This window comes from Lolium perenne, chromosome 1 (assembly GCF_019359855.2).
Source record: "Lolium perenne isolate Kyuss_39 chromosome 1, Kyuss_2.0, whole genome shotgun sequence".
NCBI classification, from domain to species: Eukaryota; Viridiplantae; Streptophyta; class Magnoliopsida; order Poales; family Poaceae; genus Lolium; species Lolium perenne.
This window is the reverse complement of record NC_067244.2, coordinates 171,619,005-171,637,893: the sequence shown is the minus strand read 5'-3', so window position 1 is coordinate 171,637,893 and position 18,889 is coordinate 171,619,005. Positions and strand designations below refer to the sequence as shown.

General features: G+C 42.9%; 3 protein-coding genes across 5 annotated transcripts; 1 reads left to right on the top strand and 2 right to left on the bottom strand.

Annotated features, from left to right (window-relative positions):
* Positions 1-3,803: 3,803 nt before the first annotated feature.
* On the bottom strand, positions 3,804-4,671 carry LOC127312717 (uncharacterized). 2 transcript variants are annotated; one of them, XM_051343262.2, is made up of 3 exons: positions 4,494-4,671; positions 4,274-4,384; positions 3,804-4,151 (listed from the first exon to the last, which is right to left on the bottom strand). In XM_051343262.2, exons 1-3 carry the CDS (start codon positions 4,615-4,617, stop codon positions 4,039-4,041), a joined length of 348 nt encoding a protein of 115 aa, XP_051199222.1. In that variant the 5' UTR covers positions 4,618-4,671; the 3' UTR covers positions 3,804-4,038. The 2 variants fall into 2 exon arrangements, with proteins under 2 accessions (XP_051199222.1, XP_051199225.1); XM_051343265.1 differs by having other exon boundaries at positions 3,804-4,112; positions 4,494-4,668.
* Positions 4,672-4,774: 103 nt separating this feature from the next.
* LOC127312720 (NADH dehydrogenase [ubiquinone] 1 beta subcomplex subunit 10-B) lies at positions 4,775-6,728 on the top strand. 2 transcript variants are annotated; one of them, XM_051343268.2, is made up of 3 exons: positions 4,775-5,163; positions 5,258-5,328; positions 6,477-6,728. In XM_051343268.2, exons 1-2 carry the CDS (start codon positions 4,878-4,880, stop codon positions 5,287-5,289), a joined length of 318 nt encoding a protein of 105 aa, XP_051199228.1. In that variant the 5' UTR covers positions 4,775-4,877; the 3' UTR covers positions 5,290-5,328; positions 6,477-6,728. The 2 variants fall into 2 exon arrangements, with proteins under 2 accessions (XP_051199228.1, XP_051199235.1); XM_051343275.2 differs by having other exon boundaries at positions 4,776-5,163; positions 5,258-5,323.
* Positions 6,729-9,338: 2,610 nt separating this feature from the next.
* LOC127312697 (inositol-tetrakisphosphate 1-kinase 5) lies at positions 9,339-10,946 on the bottom strand. The gene has a single exon (XM_051343240.2). It carries the CDS (start codon positions 10,879-10,881, stop codon positions 9,835-9,837), a length of 1,047 nt encoding a protein of 348 aa, XP_051199200.1. The 5' UTR covers positions 10,882-10,946; the 3' UTR covers positions 9,339-9,834.
* Between the last annotated feature and the right edge of the window lie 7,943 nt (positions 10,947-18,889).

The following is an 18,889-nucleotide window of genomic DNA, read 5'->3' as shown; positions in this document are numbered from 1 at the left end:
AGCACAGGCAACCGAGCAGTGACAACATCACGAGATCCATCACAGACCGCAACATATGTAAGTGCTGCAACAGTAGGACAGCAGCAGGACGCCCCCATTCCCCACAAGCAGGTCATTTCAACCGACAATACTCTCCAAAAAAAAAGAGAGTCATTTCAACCGACAGGGAGCTCTAACACAGAGTGCTCATCAGGTAAACATCAAACTTGCTTCCAGGTGTAAGAAAGGAATTCCCTTAATCAAAAAAGGTGTAGGAAAGGAATATATGCGTCTTATCCCTTCTGGGAAGTATTTCCCATCTTAAAAAAAAACATATACTAACACCCCACAATCCAACTTAGCTTGATTCGGCCGTCCAACTAGAGTTCTTATGAGTTCATCCCAGCAAAGAGAGAGAGTTCTTACGAATCTTGGACCAAAAGCTGTTGTAGTTGAATGATTCCCAATTGCTAAAAACGTAGCATCATAAAAATATAGACATTATCAGTTGCCACTCGTGACTCATCCACAACATACCACAGTTTAGTCACACAATTCAAGATTTGAGCCTGAAATCTAACTCAGATACCTCAAAAAAGTGACAGGGAAAATGAAACCACGGTTATAAAAGAAAGCATTTAACATCATATTATTGCAACGCCGATGGAGCTCAAAATGAAACATTGCCACACAAAAATTAAGAAATGCCCAGTTCCTAGCAACAGCAGGGAAGCCCAAATAGCGTCTATTAACCAATATAGCAGTCTGTGCAAAAGAAGACAACAAGATTTGAAGATTTGGATCTATTTGTTTTAATGTTAAGATAAACTCAACAGAAACAGATGATAAGAGAAAAAAAACACATACAAAATTTAGTCAGCTAAATATCATAGCATGGCGATTCGGGTTTTGCAAACATTTATACCTGCATTGTAAACAAAAGGTGGCTGTAGCCTGTAATAGATAGATCATGCATGACCTAACAGAAATGAACTGCGCAGATATGTCACATTCTCAATAATCCTACAGAAAAGATATAACACATGGTGTCTAATGGAAAACTCTGTCATGCCAATCAGTAAAACCAACAGGAACATTTAGTGTATCTTCCTGAAAAATTACCATTTTAGTATTTATGATTATAGCTAACCAATTTAGATACACGCTGGATTTATCTTCAACGAAGATTTTCACGTAAGTCATTTGATAGCTTGCAGAAATTAAAAGTAGCACTTGAATTTATTCCCTAATCATTGTATAGCACTATTTAACTGAAATGAGCACAACCCACTTTACTTGACGTTTTAGTGCAGGCTGCTATTATCATCAGTTCCAAGCACTGTCATAACTGATGTTTACTCATGATGACAACCACATTCGCAAAGGCACTTTAGTGGAAAAGTAATACTGGCAGAAAACCAAGATCTTCCATGGGCACTAGCGGAAAAGTTATATTCTGAAGTTTCAACATTAAAACCATTACCTTGGAAGAAAATTATCGCCAGCGTTATTCTGATGTCATGGTTGGAATATTATCAAGGAGATTATGTCATTTCCCTCAGATTTCTAAGTTGCCGAGAAAATAATACCTAATTAGTGATTACTAGCATCTTTAGAATAGCAGTGCAAGTCTATGTTCAACATGGTGCCCAAGACAATATAGAGGCAGATGGGCAAGGTAGAGCGGCACTTCATGACACTGGCCATTTGTGTTACTACTTGGGAGAAAACTAAAAGCATGCAAATGTTACATCAAAACCCCAAAAGCATCATGCGTTCAAAGATAGCAGTCAAGAGTCTATCTTGAGTAAAAATAAATCACACCACGTTCGTCATTTGGTAAATAGTTATTCCGCAGCAATGATGCACAACCCTGATCTAAGAGTAGGATATTGGTCTTTCAGCTTAGTCCTATGGAATTGATTCAGGACCCCCACCGGCCCCAATTTCTTATACATTCAATATTGGGTGCCATACTGTTTGTTTCTATAATCTGGTATCCGCTATGTAGTATGTACCATTCTCTAGTCTCGGCGGACTCACCTACTTACCTTTCCAAGTCCTCTTCAGAAACAGATGTAGGCACTCATGTGTCCACTAAGCGGTTCTTCTTTGGCTCAATTCCTGTGATCGATTCCCTTGATTGCTAACTGCAGTGGCGGAGACAGGACCCAGGCACAAATGGCCATGGTCCGGGCCTCCGGGGTGCAGGATGTACTGTTTGTTAAAAATCAGCAGGTTTAGGTCTGCATACCTCATAATCTCTTGCTCTAAGCTCTAGTATAGCCAGTGCCCTAGGGTTTGATCATATCCTGGCTACACCACTTGTTTAGGTACTAGTGTTTCGTTTATGACCTTCTCTTGTTTATAGGTAACATGGGTATGAGCAAAGAGCAAGCAATTGGAATCACTTCTTAGTTGCATAAGAGGAGCCCCCAGTCAGGCATTCATCAGATCACAAACAGCTATGGAACAATGCCACATAAAAAGAATGGCCAAGTTGAACAAAACGAAAATATATCCATGTATCCTTTTCAGCGCCAGGCTATTTCATTTTCGGGGGAAATGGCACTGTTAGCCTCTTTGCTACAGTTCAACTTGCAGTTGATAAAAATAGGTATTCGAGATTATGATGTATTGCTGGTCAAGACTGAATACCAAAGATAGTGAGAGTGTGTGTACTATTAAAAGATTTGCATTTTTGCCTAGAAAATCAACATGTTGTATCTCAAAATGCATCTGAGAAAAATACTTGGATGAATCTGGAAGGATTTTGTGGGAAAAGGCACAAGTTGTGAACACCACCATAACCATTGGGTTAATTAAATGTAAATCCTAGCATTTACCTGAAAATGGCTTGACAAAATCATGAACAGCACCATCACACTATGGTCTGTTAAATATTCTAGCATGTAGGAGAAAATGATTTAGCAGATGCAACTAAATGTGATTGAAACAAGATGACAGCCCTAGCATAGATGGAAATTCCAGACAGCTATAAAATCCCTAGCAGTTCCTTGTCTTCTTGGGTGCCTGATCCAGCTCCGCAATTTTCCCCTAGTCATTACTACTGGAAGAAAATCATTACCTCTGGAAGAAAATCATTACCTCTGGAAGAAAATTATAGTCAGAGCACATTCTGAAATCATGCAATGAAATCTATTATCGAGGAAATTATATCATGTCCCTCAGATTTCTAAGTTGTCCAGAACATAATAGATAATACTAGCATCTTTAGAATAGTGTTTTGTTTGTTGAAAATTAGCAGGTTTTAGCCTGGCTCTCTCATAATCTCTTACTCTTAACTCTAGTATAGCCACAATGGCCCCGGGTTTGATCATATCCTGGCTCCACCACTGTGTTTAGGTAATAGTGTTTTCGTTTATGATCTTCTTTTGTTTCTAGGGAAAGTAGGTATGAGCAAAGAGCAAGCAATTGGCCACAAGTCTGGTATTCATCCGATCACAAACAGCTATGGAACAATGCCTTATAAGAAAGATGGCCAAGTTGAACAAAATGAAAATATACCCTTGGATCTTTTCTCAGCGCCAGCCTATTGCATTCAAGGTGAAAATGACACTATTAACCTCTTTGCTACAGTTCAGCTAGCAGTTGACAAAAATAGATATTTGGCATTACGATGTATTGCTGGTCAAGACTGAAGACCAAAGATAGTGAGAGTGATTGTGCTTAATAAGTTTTGCGTTTTCACCAAGAAAATCAACACGTTGTAGTATCTCGAAATGCTTCTGAGAAAAATAATTGGATGAATGCGCAAGGATTGTGTGGGGGAAAGGCACAAGTTATGAAAATCACCATCACCATTGGGTTACTTAAATGTAAATCCTAGCATTTACCTGAAAATGGCTTTTAAAAATCATGAACGGTACCATCATACTTGGTCTGTTAAATATCCTAGCATGTAGTAAAAAATGATTTAGCAGAATGCAACTACAAGTGACTGAAACCAGATGGCAGCCCATAAAAGCAGAGCCTGGATGGACATCCAGAGTTACGGACAGAGGAGCCTTCAGAAAATCTAGTCTGCTAAAAAATCCACTAGCAGTTCCTTGTCTTCTTGGGTGCTTGATCCAGTTCCGCAATTTTCCCCTGTGGCTTGCGCAGGTAAGCACCTGAGAAGCACATGCCAAGCCCGAAACAAACATAAACCCCTGTGGCCATATTACATAGCAGTACTGAAATTCTAAGCGGGTAACACTAATCACTCTTAAACTCATGTGCTCATTTTGCACCCGAAACGGGATTTATCGCGTTGCTGTGTGTTGTTACTGACCTGGCTTGGAGACGAGGTTGATGCGGGAGCGCGGCGCGGCGAACATCCAGTTGTTGTCGTCGAGGGACCTGACCTCCTTCTGCAGCGCCTCCATCACATCCGACCGGAGCTCTGCGTGCGGGGGAACCAAACCAGCCAGCCCAATTCGAGTGCTTAGCTGAGCGGAGAAGGGGAAAAAAAGGGAGCTAGGTCTTGCAAGGGGTCGAGGGGGTGGACCTACCGGTCATGGCCTCGTCCATGCGGTAGAGCGCGTCGATGGAGTCGGCGACGTCGTCCGCGGCGGGGATCGCGGTCCCGCCTCCCGCGCTCGCCGCCGAGACGGTCGACCTCGCCGGAGAGCTCATCGGAGATCGGCCGCGTTTTGAAACGCGGTACCCTTCCCTTTCCGTGAGTGGTCACTGGTCAATGTGTTCTACGATGTGAGTGGGCCGTGTTAATGGGCCTAAGGGACGGGCCGCAGTAATGGGCCGGGATTGCTACTGCAAGAGGAGTGGAGTTGTTCGTCTCACCATTCCACATTTCCCCACACACACCACCAGACCCAGCCCGAGCACAGGGGAGAGAGAGGTCGTCGGCGGCGGAGGAGGAGGAGAGGCGGCCGGAGATGGGGCGGAAGGCGAAGGTGGAGTTCGACGAGAGGCCGCCGGATGACTTCGACCCGAAGCACCCGTACGCGGACCCGGTGGCGATGCTGGAGTACAGGGAGCACCTGGTGCGGGAGAAGTGGATCCAGATCGAGACCGCCAAGATCATCCGCGAGCGCCTCCGCTGGTGCTACCGCGTCGAGGGCATCAACCACCACGTCAAGTGCCGCCACCTCGTCGACCAGTACCTCGAGTCCACCCGCGGCGTCGGTTGGGGCAAGGACCACCGCCCGGCGTACCTGCACGGTACTGCTCCCATCCGAACCCTCCTCTGTCTACAGGCTATAATAGTTTCGTCTTCTTCGCTGTCTGATGTGGTTGGTCGTTTGTTGGTACGCAGAGCCCAAGAAGGTGGTCGAAGTCGAGGAGTAGCGCGGCTGCTTCTGCTGCTGATGTTCCTGTAATGGTGAGGTCAGGCTTCCTCTTGTTCTGCTTAGAATCACCTTAATGTGTATGCACGATACAGCTTACAATGAAACGCGTATGATTTATCTTAAATGATTACCTAGTTGACCTATGAATGAGAGGTTGTTAGAACAAAATTAGTGCAGTTCACTTCAGATTTCTATCTGGGTTTGCTATGCTTAGATAGTTGGGCACTCGGTAGTCAAGATTTCTATCTTAACTGGCTGTCATTTTACGCCAGTTTGGCCTTAGAATGAGAGGATGTTCGAATAAATTTCGTGCACTCACATCAAATTTGTATTTGTGGCCAGATTACAGTGCGTAAGTATTAAGCATTTTGGTTTATATACTGGGTTTGAGTGTTATCCTGACTGTATGGGCAACTGTTCATTCCAACCTGCATTTAAATGGATTTCCCTGGATCAGATCATGATTTATTCATTAATTTATTAGCCGTCGTCATCTTATCTGGCCTAACCCAGAAATGATGCCATGATCCACACATCCATGCTACAACCTAGGTTTAGTCAAAACCCATTTTGTTCACCGTGATTGTTAGTAGCCTGAATTTCTGAGGGTCTGCTACTAGGTCCGGGTAAAACATGTAAGCGGACTAACTAAGGCAATGCTCTTCCAGAATCAAGTTATACGGGGAGTATCTTAATATTACTATGCAATTGACTTGAATCATCCATTTTGAGGAAATGGGCTAAAGCTAAGAACACCCTCTTTTTTAAAAAACTTCGAATACACTTGCGTTAATTTTTTAGCAGTAGGAAAATCTGAAAAGCTTACCTTAGCACGAAATTGCCTACACATTATCCCACTATGGAGTCTCATGGTTAATAGAGATTATGGAGTCTCTTTTGACTAGATATAATTTTGTGACCAGCAGACTGCATGAATTTAGTCGCATATATTGTTTATATTGCTTCATAGAACATAACCTTGACTTCTCTTACCATACATTTGAAATTTATCGAATGCTATATATGCCGGTTATTCTACCATATATGTTGGTAATTAATTTATTGTGATTTTCTTCTGCGTGATTGCGACTAAGTATTCTGGTGATTCTAGTCCGTTAGAACAAAGTAGAACTGGATATATATTGTTGTGAACCATAACGTTGGCCCTTATATTTTTGTGTGCAGGTTATCTTTCTGTTGAAATTGAAAGGAGTAACCTGAACTGCTGCAGCTCTTCTTTACCTCTGAAGCTGCTGATAGACCTTTAATAAATGATGCCAAAGAAACATTATGTTATTGTGTCTGTAATTTTTGTCACTTCGAGGAATTGAGCAAATCATTGCTTGGGACTTTCCTGCCTTGTTTCCAATTTTCGTTCATACAAATGGTGTTTATCTTGACCTAAAGGGTACGAAAGATGGTTCTTGTTGTGATGTATTTTATTTTTCAAGTTTATCACTGCACTGTTTTTTCCTTGCGAAAAGGAACTGACGACACTGGTCGCATCTGCATCGTTATAACCAGACTTAATCAATCATGAACCTTTTCCCGGTGTGGTAGTTTTAGCATATGACTGAACACAGATCAGCCCAGGCAGATTGAAATAGAAACGGGAAATTGGATGCCACTAGAGTCAGGTTGAAACAGAATTGAGAAATTGGATGCCAGGGGCTGTCAAAAATAGTACACCATATAGTCGACATGAAAATCGACAACATGATTTGTACGAAAAATAACTGAAAAGGGAGCGAGCAAGGAGTATGACAATTCTGATTACCTGCTACTGATTATGGTCCAAACAAAGGTACAAGTTGGTGGATGCTTATATATAGATTCCAGGTCAATTTTGCATAATGGACACTGAAGGAGTTCACCAGAACTCGTGTGACGTAGCAGCAACATACAAACAAGGTCATTTCCATTCGTCGCAGAAGTACCGTTGCTTCAGTAGCACTTCCGAATTTGTTTGCCCTAGTTATCTGTAACCTTACCTCCCAGCTACTGCATCATGTGTCATGTTTGCTCCTGTTTTCAACACCAAAACAAGAATGTGGCCTACTCTATCATGTAACCATGAACATGAACTGTTCCAGCTTGAAGCAACTGTAGAATAAGCCATTCAGGGAAAGCGAAGAAACACTAAAACAAGAATGTAACCTACTCGATCATGTAACCATGAACATGAACTATTCCAACTTTGAAACAACTGTACAGTAAGCCATTCGGGGAACGCAATGAAATTAACAGAAGAAAAACATTTCGACTACAAACGACAGACAACGAAGAATGGAAGCACAGGGATACCCTCGTTTTGTCTTTTGGTAATACCATAGTCGACGATAGTCTGGCACATGACCTTGTACATGTTCATAGGCAATGGTCCCAACAACAGAAAGAAATTGTAAACTTAAATAGGGTCATCAGTTCCACTACTACGTTTGAGCAAATCAAAACTGAATATAGACTTGAATTCTTGCAATGTAAATTTCCCATCTCTTTTTCCAACTGACAGTTCCACTACTAAGTTTGAGCAAATTAAAAATGAATATATAGCCTTGAATGCTTGCAATGTAAATTGCCCATTCTGTTCACTTAAATAGACAATGGTCCCAATAACAGAAAGAACTTGTAAACTTAAATAAGGTCATCAGTTCCACTAAGTTTGAGAAAATGAAAAATGAATATAGCCTTGAATTCTTGCAATGTAAATTTCCCATTCTGTTCACCTTTTCCAACTGACAGTTCCACTACTAAGTTTGAGCAAATGAAAAATGAATATAGCCTTGAATGCTTGCAATGTAAATTGCCCATTTTGTTCACTCATTCCAACTGAAGGTGATGAAGATAGCAGTCAGATTCTTTCCTACTACTTTGACATCCACTACAGTAAGATAGAACACACAAATGCAGTCTCATTACAAGGAGAACATGCAGCGCATCTAAAAAAACATGCTACACCTGAATATAAAGGAAACATGCCGATGCCAAGAACTTGATGTTGCACCGAGTGCAGATAAAATAACATGGAAGCATACTGGACTTTAAACATTTCACATTATGAAGGAATAAGCGAAAATGTAGTACACAAGCAACTTTTAAATGAATCTGATTCAGGTATCTAACAGGAATTTCATGTTCACACAATATAACAGATGTGGGAATGATAAATTCTCTTGTTACTGAATTTCATGAAAAGGTAGTCAAACAATCGGTGCATGAATTCAATTCCTCTGTGACCAACATAAAAAAAAACACTTCTGGTTATAGAATCTGTATCATGAACAGAAGAGCCTCAATTTTGCATGCAAATACTCAAAAAGTAGAAACAATTGCAACATCTCTTTCATTCAAAGAGGTAATAGAAGTTTCAGAGCTCCAGTACCAATTGAGAACATATCCATCACTGCAGTACCAATCGAAAACATATTCATCACTGCAGTACCACTAAGATTGGCTTGCCATTCATCCAGTATCAAGAACAAATGATTTGTACATCTAGAACAAATTTTCTTCAGAACCTGGTTTTTAGTCCCCTACTTTTGTTCTGACTAAACTGGGTGAAGCAGACAGATTCTTTCCTACAACTTTGACATCCACTACAGAAAGATAGAACACACAAATGCAGTCTCATTACAAGGAGAACATGCAGTGCATCTAAAACAAACATGCTACATGCATCTTGACCTGAATATAAAGGAAACATGCCGATGCCGAGAACTTGATGTTGGACTGAGTGCAGATAAAATAACATGGAAGTATACTGGACTTTAAACATTTCACATTATGAAGGAATAAGTGAATACGTAGTACACAAGCAACTTTTAAATGAATCTGATTCAGGTATCTAGCAGGAATTCATGTTCACACAGAATACCAGAAGAGGGAATGATAAATCCTCTGGTTACTGCATTTCATGAAAAGGTAGTCAAACATTCGGTGCATGAATTCAATTGCTCTGTGACCAACATAAAAAAACACTTCTGGTTATAGAATCAGTATCGTGAACAGAAGAGCCTCAATTTTGCAAGCAAATAGTCAAAAAGGACAAACAATTGTAACATCGCTTTCATTCAAACAGGTGATAAAGTTTCAGAGCTCCAGTACCAATTGAATACATATCCATCACTGCAGTACCAATCGAAAACATATTCATCACTGCAGTACCACTAAGATTGGCTTGCCATTTTGCATTCATCCAGTATCAAGAAGAAAAGATTTGCACATCTAGAACAAATTTTCTTCAGAAGCTGGTTTTTAGTCCCCTACTTTTGTTCTGACTAAACTGGGTGAAGCAAACTAGGAAGAAGAGAAAGATACCTAAAGAACCAGTATGAAAGGAGCCAGGAGAAGGGATTTACACCGCAGGGCCTCCGCGCGGCACCGCAGGTTGAAACCCAAGTAAATCCATGACCTGTTAATAAACGTAGCTCCCCATCCTAAATTGCTGCTCATTATTCCTCTCAAGTCTTGCAATGTCACCCTCGCATTACCCAGACATCCAAGAATTGCAAGTCTGCGACCATGGCATCCTGAATCCATCATCTCATTTCACGACAGTGGGCTTCTCCTCCTTGAGTGGGGTCACATCATCGTCCTTGTGAACCATCTCCCAGAAGAAATCGGTGAGTGCAATCTCGTATCCTGGCATCTTGGCGTACCCGGGGAAGTAGTTGATGTCAATGACGAGGTAGCGGTCCCCAGCGCGTACATCCCTGATCATGTCGAAGTTGAAGAGCTGCAGTCCGAGCGCGCGGCGGAGCCCGCCAGCGATCTCGTTGACGAAATCGGTGGGCGGCATGACGGCGTCCTCGAGCCGCAGGTCCTCGTAGTACTCCTCGGCGTTGCGCGCCGTGGGGAGGTTGGACACCTGCGAGAAGGAGACGGTGCCCTCCGCTGCGGTGTCCTCGAGGATCTCCTTGGATACGTCCGGCAGGCTGCGGCGCTTGACGCAGGTGACGTGGCCGCCGACGACGTAGACCTTGAAGATGACGCCGCCGTGGTTGACGAACTCCTGCAGGACGAGCGGCGGGCGGAGCTTGCGGAGGCCCTCGCCGTGGTAGACGAGCGACATCTTGTGCGACTTGGCGCTGCCGTCGGCGACGAGGGGCTTGGCGATGAGCGGGAAGCGCAGCGCGGCGAGGAGGCCCGAGTCGGTGAGCGCGGCCGCGTCGTAGACGACGACCTGGCTGGGGATGCCGAAGGTGTGGCGGTGGTGGTGGGCGTCGGCGTCGGAGGCGCTGGGCGGGACGTCGAGCTCGGAGACGACCTGGAGCATGGAGATGCGGTTGTGGAGGCGGTCGATGGCGTGCGGCGGGTCGACGACGGGGACGGACGGGTAGCGGGCGGAGAAGGCCTGGAGCTGCGCGCGCCAGTCGTGGCCGTAGAGCTTGTGGATGACGAGGTCGAAGGGGCCCTGGTCCGCGAGGGGCCGCGCCTCGTCGACGGGGACGAGGTCCATCCCGCGGGCGGCGGCGCGGGAGAGGAGCGAGGACTGGATGAAGCTGTTCTGCTTCTTGGGCGCGAGCGCGTAGCCGACGACGTAGCGGCGGGTGTCGGCGGAGGAGGTATCGGCGGCGGCGGCGGCGGCCATGGCGTCGTGAAGGGTGGGAGGAATCGGGGATTTGGGGTGGGTGGATAAAGGTTGGGGAGGGATGTGATGCCCTTGCTTTTATAACCGGATCGCTCGATCTGGATTAATTTCTCAGGAGACGGTGAAAAGAATCCCCTCTGTCCTCGTGGACCAGGTCTATCTATGGCCCTTGGCAGGCTGGATTAGTTAACATCGTACGATGCTAAACCTCACTACACCATGTCACCATCTGATTTGGTTTTGGGTGTTGATTAACCACTGATATGCTAAATTTTCAGTCATGTGTAAAAAATTATACGGAGTAGCTACGTAAGGGGCAATTGATAACAAGGTTATTGGTGCCGGCTCCATAATCTTGCTTAAGGTAACAAGGGAAAGTGCTCTCACATCTAAACTATATCCCCAACTAATCAACTTGTATGAAGCATGTTAAGATTAGAATGTCACAATCAAAAGTCCTCATGTCAAAAAGAAGAAAAACAACCACAAGTGTTCTTTTCCATAATGTTCACTAGGGACGTGTTTGTTTCCATCAACGTTAACATAAACGGCAAGGGAATCAAGTTACACTGGGTTTGCGGCGTAATAGGACTTTAACTTATTTTGTTTGGTTCGGCCTGGATACTAGTATTGATTACCTTACGGTATTGAATAGAATCAGTGGTCGCATCTGCTTCTCACATAGTGATGTTGGTGCTCTTCCCACCACATAGTTGGTGCTCCTTCCCGCTGATTCCCTTCCTACTGTGAGCAATAGAGGAAGTCGATCGGGAGATCGGGAGCCAACAATGTCATTCAATTGGTGGACGCCGCCGCTCTTCAGGCTACTGCTCCTCCCACAGAGAGTTACAAAGAGGAAATTGCGGGGGAGATGTGCCTCCACGGTGATCAATGTCGGTGGTATAGAGAAGACCTGGGATAGAGCAAGAGGGAATCGGAGGCAGGGGCTTCATTCGGGCCATCAATGGGTCCATCGGTAACGATCTCTTTACAGAATGGAGTGTGGGTCAAAATTAAGTTGGGCCATAGTTTGTTTGCAGGGTATCCGATTACAGGATGAGCAAACCATTCATCTTGAACAAATCATATTACGATGCAATTTGGTAACGGGAAAAAGGTTAAACCAAACATGTTCTAAGAATACAAAGGTTAGGGTTAAAGCAATGATGAGTAAATCGTTATGAACTTTCAAAGAAATATTTATGTTCTTGGCATATTTTGGTAAATCGAATTTAAAACTTTAGAGAACCTCATGAATATGGTTTCAAAGAGAATTCAATGGTGGAAGGAGAAGACCTTCTCGAGAGCCAAGAAATAAAATTTGATCAAGCGTTTTACACAAGCAATCGTGACTTTTGGTATGTGTTGTTTGACCTCACCAAAGGGCTATTTGACCAGATTAGCTCACTCATATGTGGATATTGGTGGACCCATGTAGAAAATGAGAACAAGGTGAATTGCGTCAGCTAGGATAACTTAATACTCCCAAAGAAAGATGGACATCTTGGGTATAAAGATTTGAAAGTTCAGAGATGGTAAACCTAGAGGGGGTGAATAGGTGTCTACAGATTTTAATTCTTTCTTTGCAATGTTAGGCTTTTCGGAATATAAAGGTGAGCCTAATGCAAACTAGGTGAGACAACCTATATGAAGATACAAGTAACTCGAGCACGAAGGCTCTCACAGGCAGTTATAACACAAGTAAGGAGTTCGGTTCGAGATAACCGATAGCACGCGGAGACGAGGGTTTATTCATGTGTTCCCTTCCTTTGCAAGAAGGTACGTCATGTTTGGAGGGGTGGAGGTCCCACGAAGGATTCCCCACGCCACGAAGGCTCACCCTATTCTCCGGAGTCTATCCCACGAAGGAATAGCTCACTCACTTGTGGTAGACTTTGAGGTAGCCTCCAAACCTTCACAATCTTGTCAGGAGCAAATCCACATCTCGGATGCTTCCAGACCACTCTTGCCCACCTAGGGTTACCAAGGAACCCTAGAGAGCAAGCTTCTTGATGAATACAAGGGGGGATGAGATTTGGCTTGGTAGAACAGTAGATCGGGTCCTCCTCTAACGTTTCCCCTGAGGGATTTGAGTTTGGATGGAGGAGGAAGGAGATCTGAGGCTTTTGGTGTTTCTAGCAATTGAGTATGAGAGAGAGAGCTCAAGAACAGCTTGTAGTGTAGTGCCTACCCCTTCAGAGGTAGAAGAAGGGGTATTTATAGTGTCACTTGAATTCTGGCCGTAGCTCACTTGCCATGTCATCATGTGCCCGAGAAACCCGGTCAACCGGACCACATACCGGACCGGACGGCGCATGGCCCGGTCAGACCGAGCCAGGGACCGGACCCTCCGGTCCAAACCGGGCGGCAGACCGGACTGACACCGGAGCGTCGAAATGCCTCTCAGTACTCCTCCCGGTTTGCGTCAGAGCAGAGCTCGATCGGCGCCGGGGCGCCCTGTCCTGCACCCGGTCCGACCAGGCCAGGGACCGGACCCGCCGGTCCAAACCGGGCGGCACACCGGACAGAAACCGGAGCAGCCCAGAGGCTTCCAGTAGCCCTCCCGGTTGGTATGAGCGCAGGGGCCGATTGGCGCCGGGTGATACGTCTCCGACGTATCCATAATTTCTGATGTTCCATGCTTGTTTTATGACAATACTTGCATGTTTTGCTTGCACTTTATAATGTTTTTATGCGTTTTCCGGAACTAACCTATTAACAAGATGCCACAGTGTCAGTTCCTGTTTTCTGCTGTTTTTGGTTCCAGAAAGGCTGTTCGGGCAATATTCTCGGAATTGGACGAAATCAACGCCAAACATCTTATTTTTCCCGGAAGACCCCAGAACACCGAAGGAGAGTCGGAGGGGAGCCAGGGGGCCCACCCCACAGGGCGGCGCGGCCAATGGGGGGGCGCGCCGCCTACTGTGTGGGCCCCCCAGAAACCCTTTTGTGCCGCATCTTCGCCTATTTAACCCCTCGCGACCTAAATCTTCGATACCAATTGACGAAACTCCAGAAAGACTCCAGGGGCGCCACCGCCATCGCGAAACTCCAATTCGGGGGACAGAAGTCTCTGTTCCGGCACCCTGCCGGGACGGGGAAGTGCCCCCGGAAGCCATCTCCATCGACGCCACCGCCTCCATCATGCTCCGTGAGTAGTTCCCCCATGGACTACGGGTTCTAGCAGTAGCTAGTTGGTATTCTCTCCTCTATATACTTCAATACAATGATCTCATGAGCTGCCTTACATGATTGAGATTCATCTGATGTAATCGGTGTTGTGTTTGTTGGGATCCGATGGATGATACATTATGATTAGTCTATCTATAAAGTTTGTGAAGTTATTGTTGCTGCAATCTTGTTATGCTTAATGCTTGTCACTAGGGCCCGAGTGGCATGATCTTAGATTTAAGCTCTATACTTATTGCTTAGATTGTATCTACAATTTGTATGCACATGTCTATGTCCGGAACCAAAGGCCCCAAAGTGACAGAAATTGGGACAACCGGAGGGGAAGGCGTAGGTATGAGGATCACATGTTTTCACCAAGTGTTAATGCTTTGCTCCGGTGCTCTATTAAAATGAGTGCCTTGATATCCAGTAGATTCCCTTGAGGCCCGGCTGGTAGGACAAAAGATGTTGTGCAAGTTTCTCATTGCGAGCACGTACGACTATATATGGAAAACATGCCTACATGATTAATAATCTTGATGTTCTGTCTTAATGCTATTTCAATCCTATCAATTGCCCAACTGTAATTTGTTCACCCAACACTTGTCACTTGTTATTGGAGAGTTACCACTAGTGTAGATCGCTGGGAACCCCGGTCCATCTCTCATCATCATATACTCGTTCTATATGTCATTAGAAGTAGTATCAACTATTTTCTGGTGCCATTGCTCCTGTGTAACTGCTGCTGTGTTACTGTTACTATTGCTCTCATATTACTGCTGCTTTCACATCACCCCTGTTACTAGTGCTTTTCCAGGTGCAGCTGAATTGACAACTCAGTTGTTAAGGCTTATAAGTATTCTTTACCTCCCCTTGTGTCGAATCAATAAATTTGGGTTTACTTCCCTCGAAGACTATTGCGATCCCCTATACTTGTGGGATATCAAGACTGTTTTCTGGCGCCGTTGCCGGGGAGGCATAGCTCTACTCATAAGTTCACCTGGGGAGTACACTCTACCTCTCTCTCTATTTTTATTTTATTTTATTTTGTTTTGCTTAGTTTACTTTTGTCTAGTTTATTTGTGCTTAGTTTATTTCTGTCTAGTATTATTTTGCTTAGTTTACTTTTGTCTAGTTTCTTTTTGTCTTGTTTTATTTTTCTCATATACCCAAAAATCCATAAAAATTTGAAAAACCAAAAAAATTAAAAAACTGCTGTTATGGGAGAACCCACAACCTACTTGGAGCTTATAGAATATTATAATAATTATAGAGAATCAAGAACGGGTAAAGTAATGAGTGCTATGATAGAAAAATTGAATACAATTGCTAAAATTTTGCTTAAACGCCATGATATAAATTGTTGCTCTAAAGGGGATACTAAACATCTGAAATTTCAATGTGGCTTTAGTGAAGAAGTTTTAATTAAGAACTACAATTGGAATAACTATATTCATCTTGGGTTCGAAGAGGTAGAACAATTTGTCTTATTTATGGGAGCCTCTGAGATAGAATCCTTCATGGTTAAAAATTATGAAACTTGTGTTGTTTGTAAGGACCTTAAAGATTATGTCTCTTCTATCCTTAATTTTTGCAATGAAAGTTACAGTGATAATCCTTATATCATTGATTATAAAGAGAGACTCATTAATGCACAAGAATGCACTCACAATTTGCAGGAACCTGTGGAAGAACAAATTGATGAACCTGAAAGCTCATTGGATGAAAAAGAGGAGGAAATTGATGAACCTGAAAGCTCATTGGATGAAAAAGAAGAGGAGAGTGATGAACAAAAGGAGGAAGAATGGATTAGCTACCCATGCCAACCTTCTAATGAGAGTAACTCTTTATCTCTTACATTATTTGATTGTCCTCCATGCTTACCGAAAGAGGTTGAATGTTATGTTCCTGTGGATTCTCTTGAAATATTACCTATGAGTAAAACTTGTGAAAATAATTATGCTACTGTTATCTATGATAATCCATGCTACTTTGATAAATCTTATGATAATGCTTTGTTTGTGCCTGATGTCGAAATGCATGGTACTAAAGAGTTTTGCTTGGCAAATGTTTATGATAAAGCTCTAGATGATGGTCCTATGTTACTTGATAATATTAATTGTACTACTAATGAAAATGGGATTGGAGAAGTTTTGACTTTATCTATGAGTCCCATATCTCTTGAGATTGATCAATCATCATGTTATATTATTGATAAAAGTGATTTGAAAGTTTTGATCCCATTATTTTTGAGATTGATAAAAATTATGTGTTTATGGATCATGAAAAGCATGCTTTATGTGATAGTTATATTGTTGAGTTTGTTCATGAAGCTAATGAAAATTATTATGAGAGAGGAAAATATGGTTGTAGAAATTTGCGTGGTACTAAAACACCTCTCTATATGCTGAAAATTTTGAAGTTACTCTTGTTTTATCTTCTTATGTTTGTCACTTTGTTCTTCATGAATTTATTTGTGTACAAGATTCCTATGCATAGGAAGAGGGTTAGACTTAAATGTGTCATGGATTTGCTTTTTGATGCTCTCTTTTACTTCAACTCTTATTTCTTGCGAGTGCATCATTAAAATTGCTGAGCCCATCTTAATGGCTATAAAGAAAGCACTTCTTGGGAGATAACCCATGTATTTATTTTGCTACTGTTTTGTTGTGTTTTGGAAGTTGTTACTACTGTAGCAACCTCTCCTTATCTTTATTTTATTGCAATGTTGTGCCAAGTGAAGCCTCTAATCGAAGGTTGATACTAGATTTGGATTTCTGCGCAGAAACAGATTTCTATCTGTCACGAATTTGGGCTGTGTTCTCTGTAGGTAACTCAGAAAAATCTGTCAATTTACGTGCATGTTCCTCAGATATGTACGCAACTTTCATTAGTTATGAGTTTTCTAATTTGAGCAACGGAAGTATCTCTTTAAAATTCATCTTTACTGGCTGTTCTGTTTTGGCAGATTCTGTCTCTGTTTTTTGCATTGTCTCTTGTGGACTTTAAGCAAGGCTTTCTAGACGTGGAGAGCTGTAGCTAATGTTTTATTGAGTTCTTGCAATGAGTCACTACAGGACTAAAAGTGGATTCAAATTTTTTGAGTACTAACCCCTCTAATGAAGTTTATGAGAAGTTTGGTGTGAAGGAAGTTTTCAAGGGTCAAGAGAGGAGGATCATATATGATCAAGAAGAGTGAAAAGTCTAAGCTTGGGGATGCCTCCGTGGTTCATCCCTGCATATTTCAAGACGACTCAAGCGTCTAAGCTTGGGGATGCCCAAGGCATCCCCTTCTTCATCAACTTATCAGGTCACTTCTATTGAAACTATATTTTTATTCGGTCACATCTTATGTGCTTTACTTGGAGCGTCTGTGTGTTTATTTTGGTTTGTGTTTGAATAAGATCGGATCCTAGCAATCCTTGTGTGGGAGAGAGACATGCTCCGCTTTTTCATATGAACACTTGTTCTTCATTTTACTTTTAATGTTCAATGATAAAAGTTGGAAGCTACAATACTTATTGTTATTTGGTTGGAAACAGAAAATGCCTCATATTGTCTTGGATAATTTGACACTTGGAAATTGTTTTGAGCTCTCAAATAGGTCATGATTAAGTTCTTGCACCATGTAGTTTAAACCTATTAGTGGAGAACTACCGTAGAGCTTGTTGAAATTTGTTTGCATGATTGGTCTCTCTTAAGGTCTAGATATTTTCTGTTAAAAGTGTTTGAGCAACAAGGAAGACAGTGTAGAGTATTATAATGCTTGCAATATGTTCTTATGTAAGTTTTGTTGTACCGGTTCATACTTGTGTTTGCTTCAAATAACCTTGCTAGCCTAAGCCTTGTATTGAGAGGGAATACTTCTCGTGCATCCAAATCCTTGAGCCAAAACCTATGCCATGTGTGTCCACCATACCTACCTACTATGTGGTATTTCCTGCCATTCCAAGTAAATACTTCGTGTGCTACCTTTAAACAATTCAAAATGCTTCTCAATTTGTGTCAATGTTTTATAGCTCATGAGGAAGTATGTGGTGTTTGATACGCGTACAGCACGCGTCCGTTGGGAACCCCAAGAGGAAGGTGTGATGCGTACAGCGGCAAGTTTTCCCTTAGTATGAAACCAAGGTTTAATCGAACCAGTAGGAGCCAAGAAGCACGTTGAAGGTTGATGGCGGCGAGATGTAGTGCGGCGCAACACCAGGGATTCCGGCGCCAACGTGGAACCTGCACAACACAAACCAAGTACTTTGCCCCAACGAAACAGTGAGGTTGTCAATCTCACCGGCTTGCTGTAACAAAGGATTAGATGTATAGTGTGGATGATGATTGTTTGCAGAAAACAGTAGAACAAGTATTGCAGTAGATTGTATTTCAGTATAGAGAATTGGACCGGGGTCCACAGTTCACTAGAGGTGTCTCTCCCATAAGATAAATAGCATGTTGGGTGAACAAATTACAGTTGGGCAATTGACAAATAGAGAGGGCATGACCATGCACATACATATTATGATGAGTATTGTGAGATTTAATTGGGCATTACGACAAAGTACATAGACCGCTATCCAGCATGCATCTATGCCTAAAAAGTCCACCTTCAGGTTATCATCCGAACCCCTTCCAGTATTAAGTTGCTAACAACAGACAATTGCATTAAGTATTGCGCGTAATGTAATCAATAACTACATCCTCGGACATAGCATCAATGTTTTATCCCTAGTGGCAACAGCACATCCATAACCTTAGAGGTTTCTCTCACTCACCCAGATTCACGGAGACATGAACCCACTATCGAGCATAAATACTCCCTCTTGGAGTTACTAGCATCAACTTG

Coding starts and splice junctions, on each gene's coding strand:
- LOC127312717 (XM_051343262.2), bottom strand. CDS start 4,617: ATGAGCTCTCCGGCGAGGTCGACCGTCTCGGCGGCGAGCGCGGGAGGC. Junction 4,385..4,493: donor CATGGACGAGGCCATGACCG/GTAGGTCCACCC, acceptor CCCCGCACGCAG/AGCTCCGGTCGGATGTGATG. Junction 4,152..4,273: donor CAACCTCGTCTCCAAGCCAG/GTCAGTAACAAC, acceptor ATATGGCCACAG/GGGTTTATGTTTGTTTCGGG.
- LOC127312720 (XM_051343268.2), top strand. CDS start 4,878: ATGGGGCGGAAGGCGAAGGTGGAGTTCGACGAGAGGCCGCCGGATGAC. Junction 5,164..5,257: donor CCGCCCGGCGTACCTGCACG/GTACTGCTCCCA, acceptor GTTGGTACGCAG/AGCCCAAGAAGGTGGTCGAA.
- LOC127312697 (XM_051343240.2), bottom strand. CDS start 10,881: ATGGCCGCCGCCGCCGCCGCCGATACCTCCTCCGCCGACACCCGCCGC.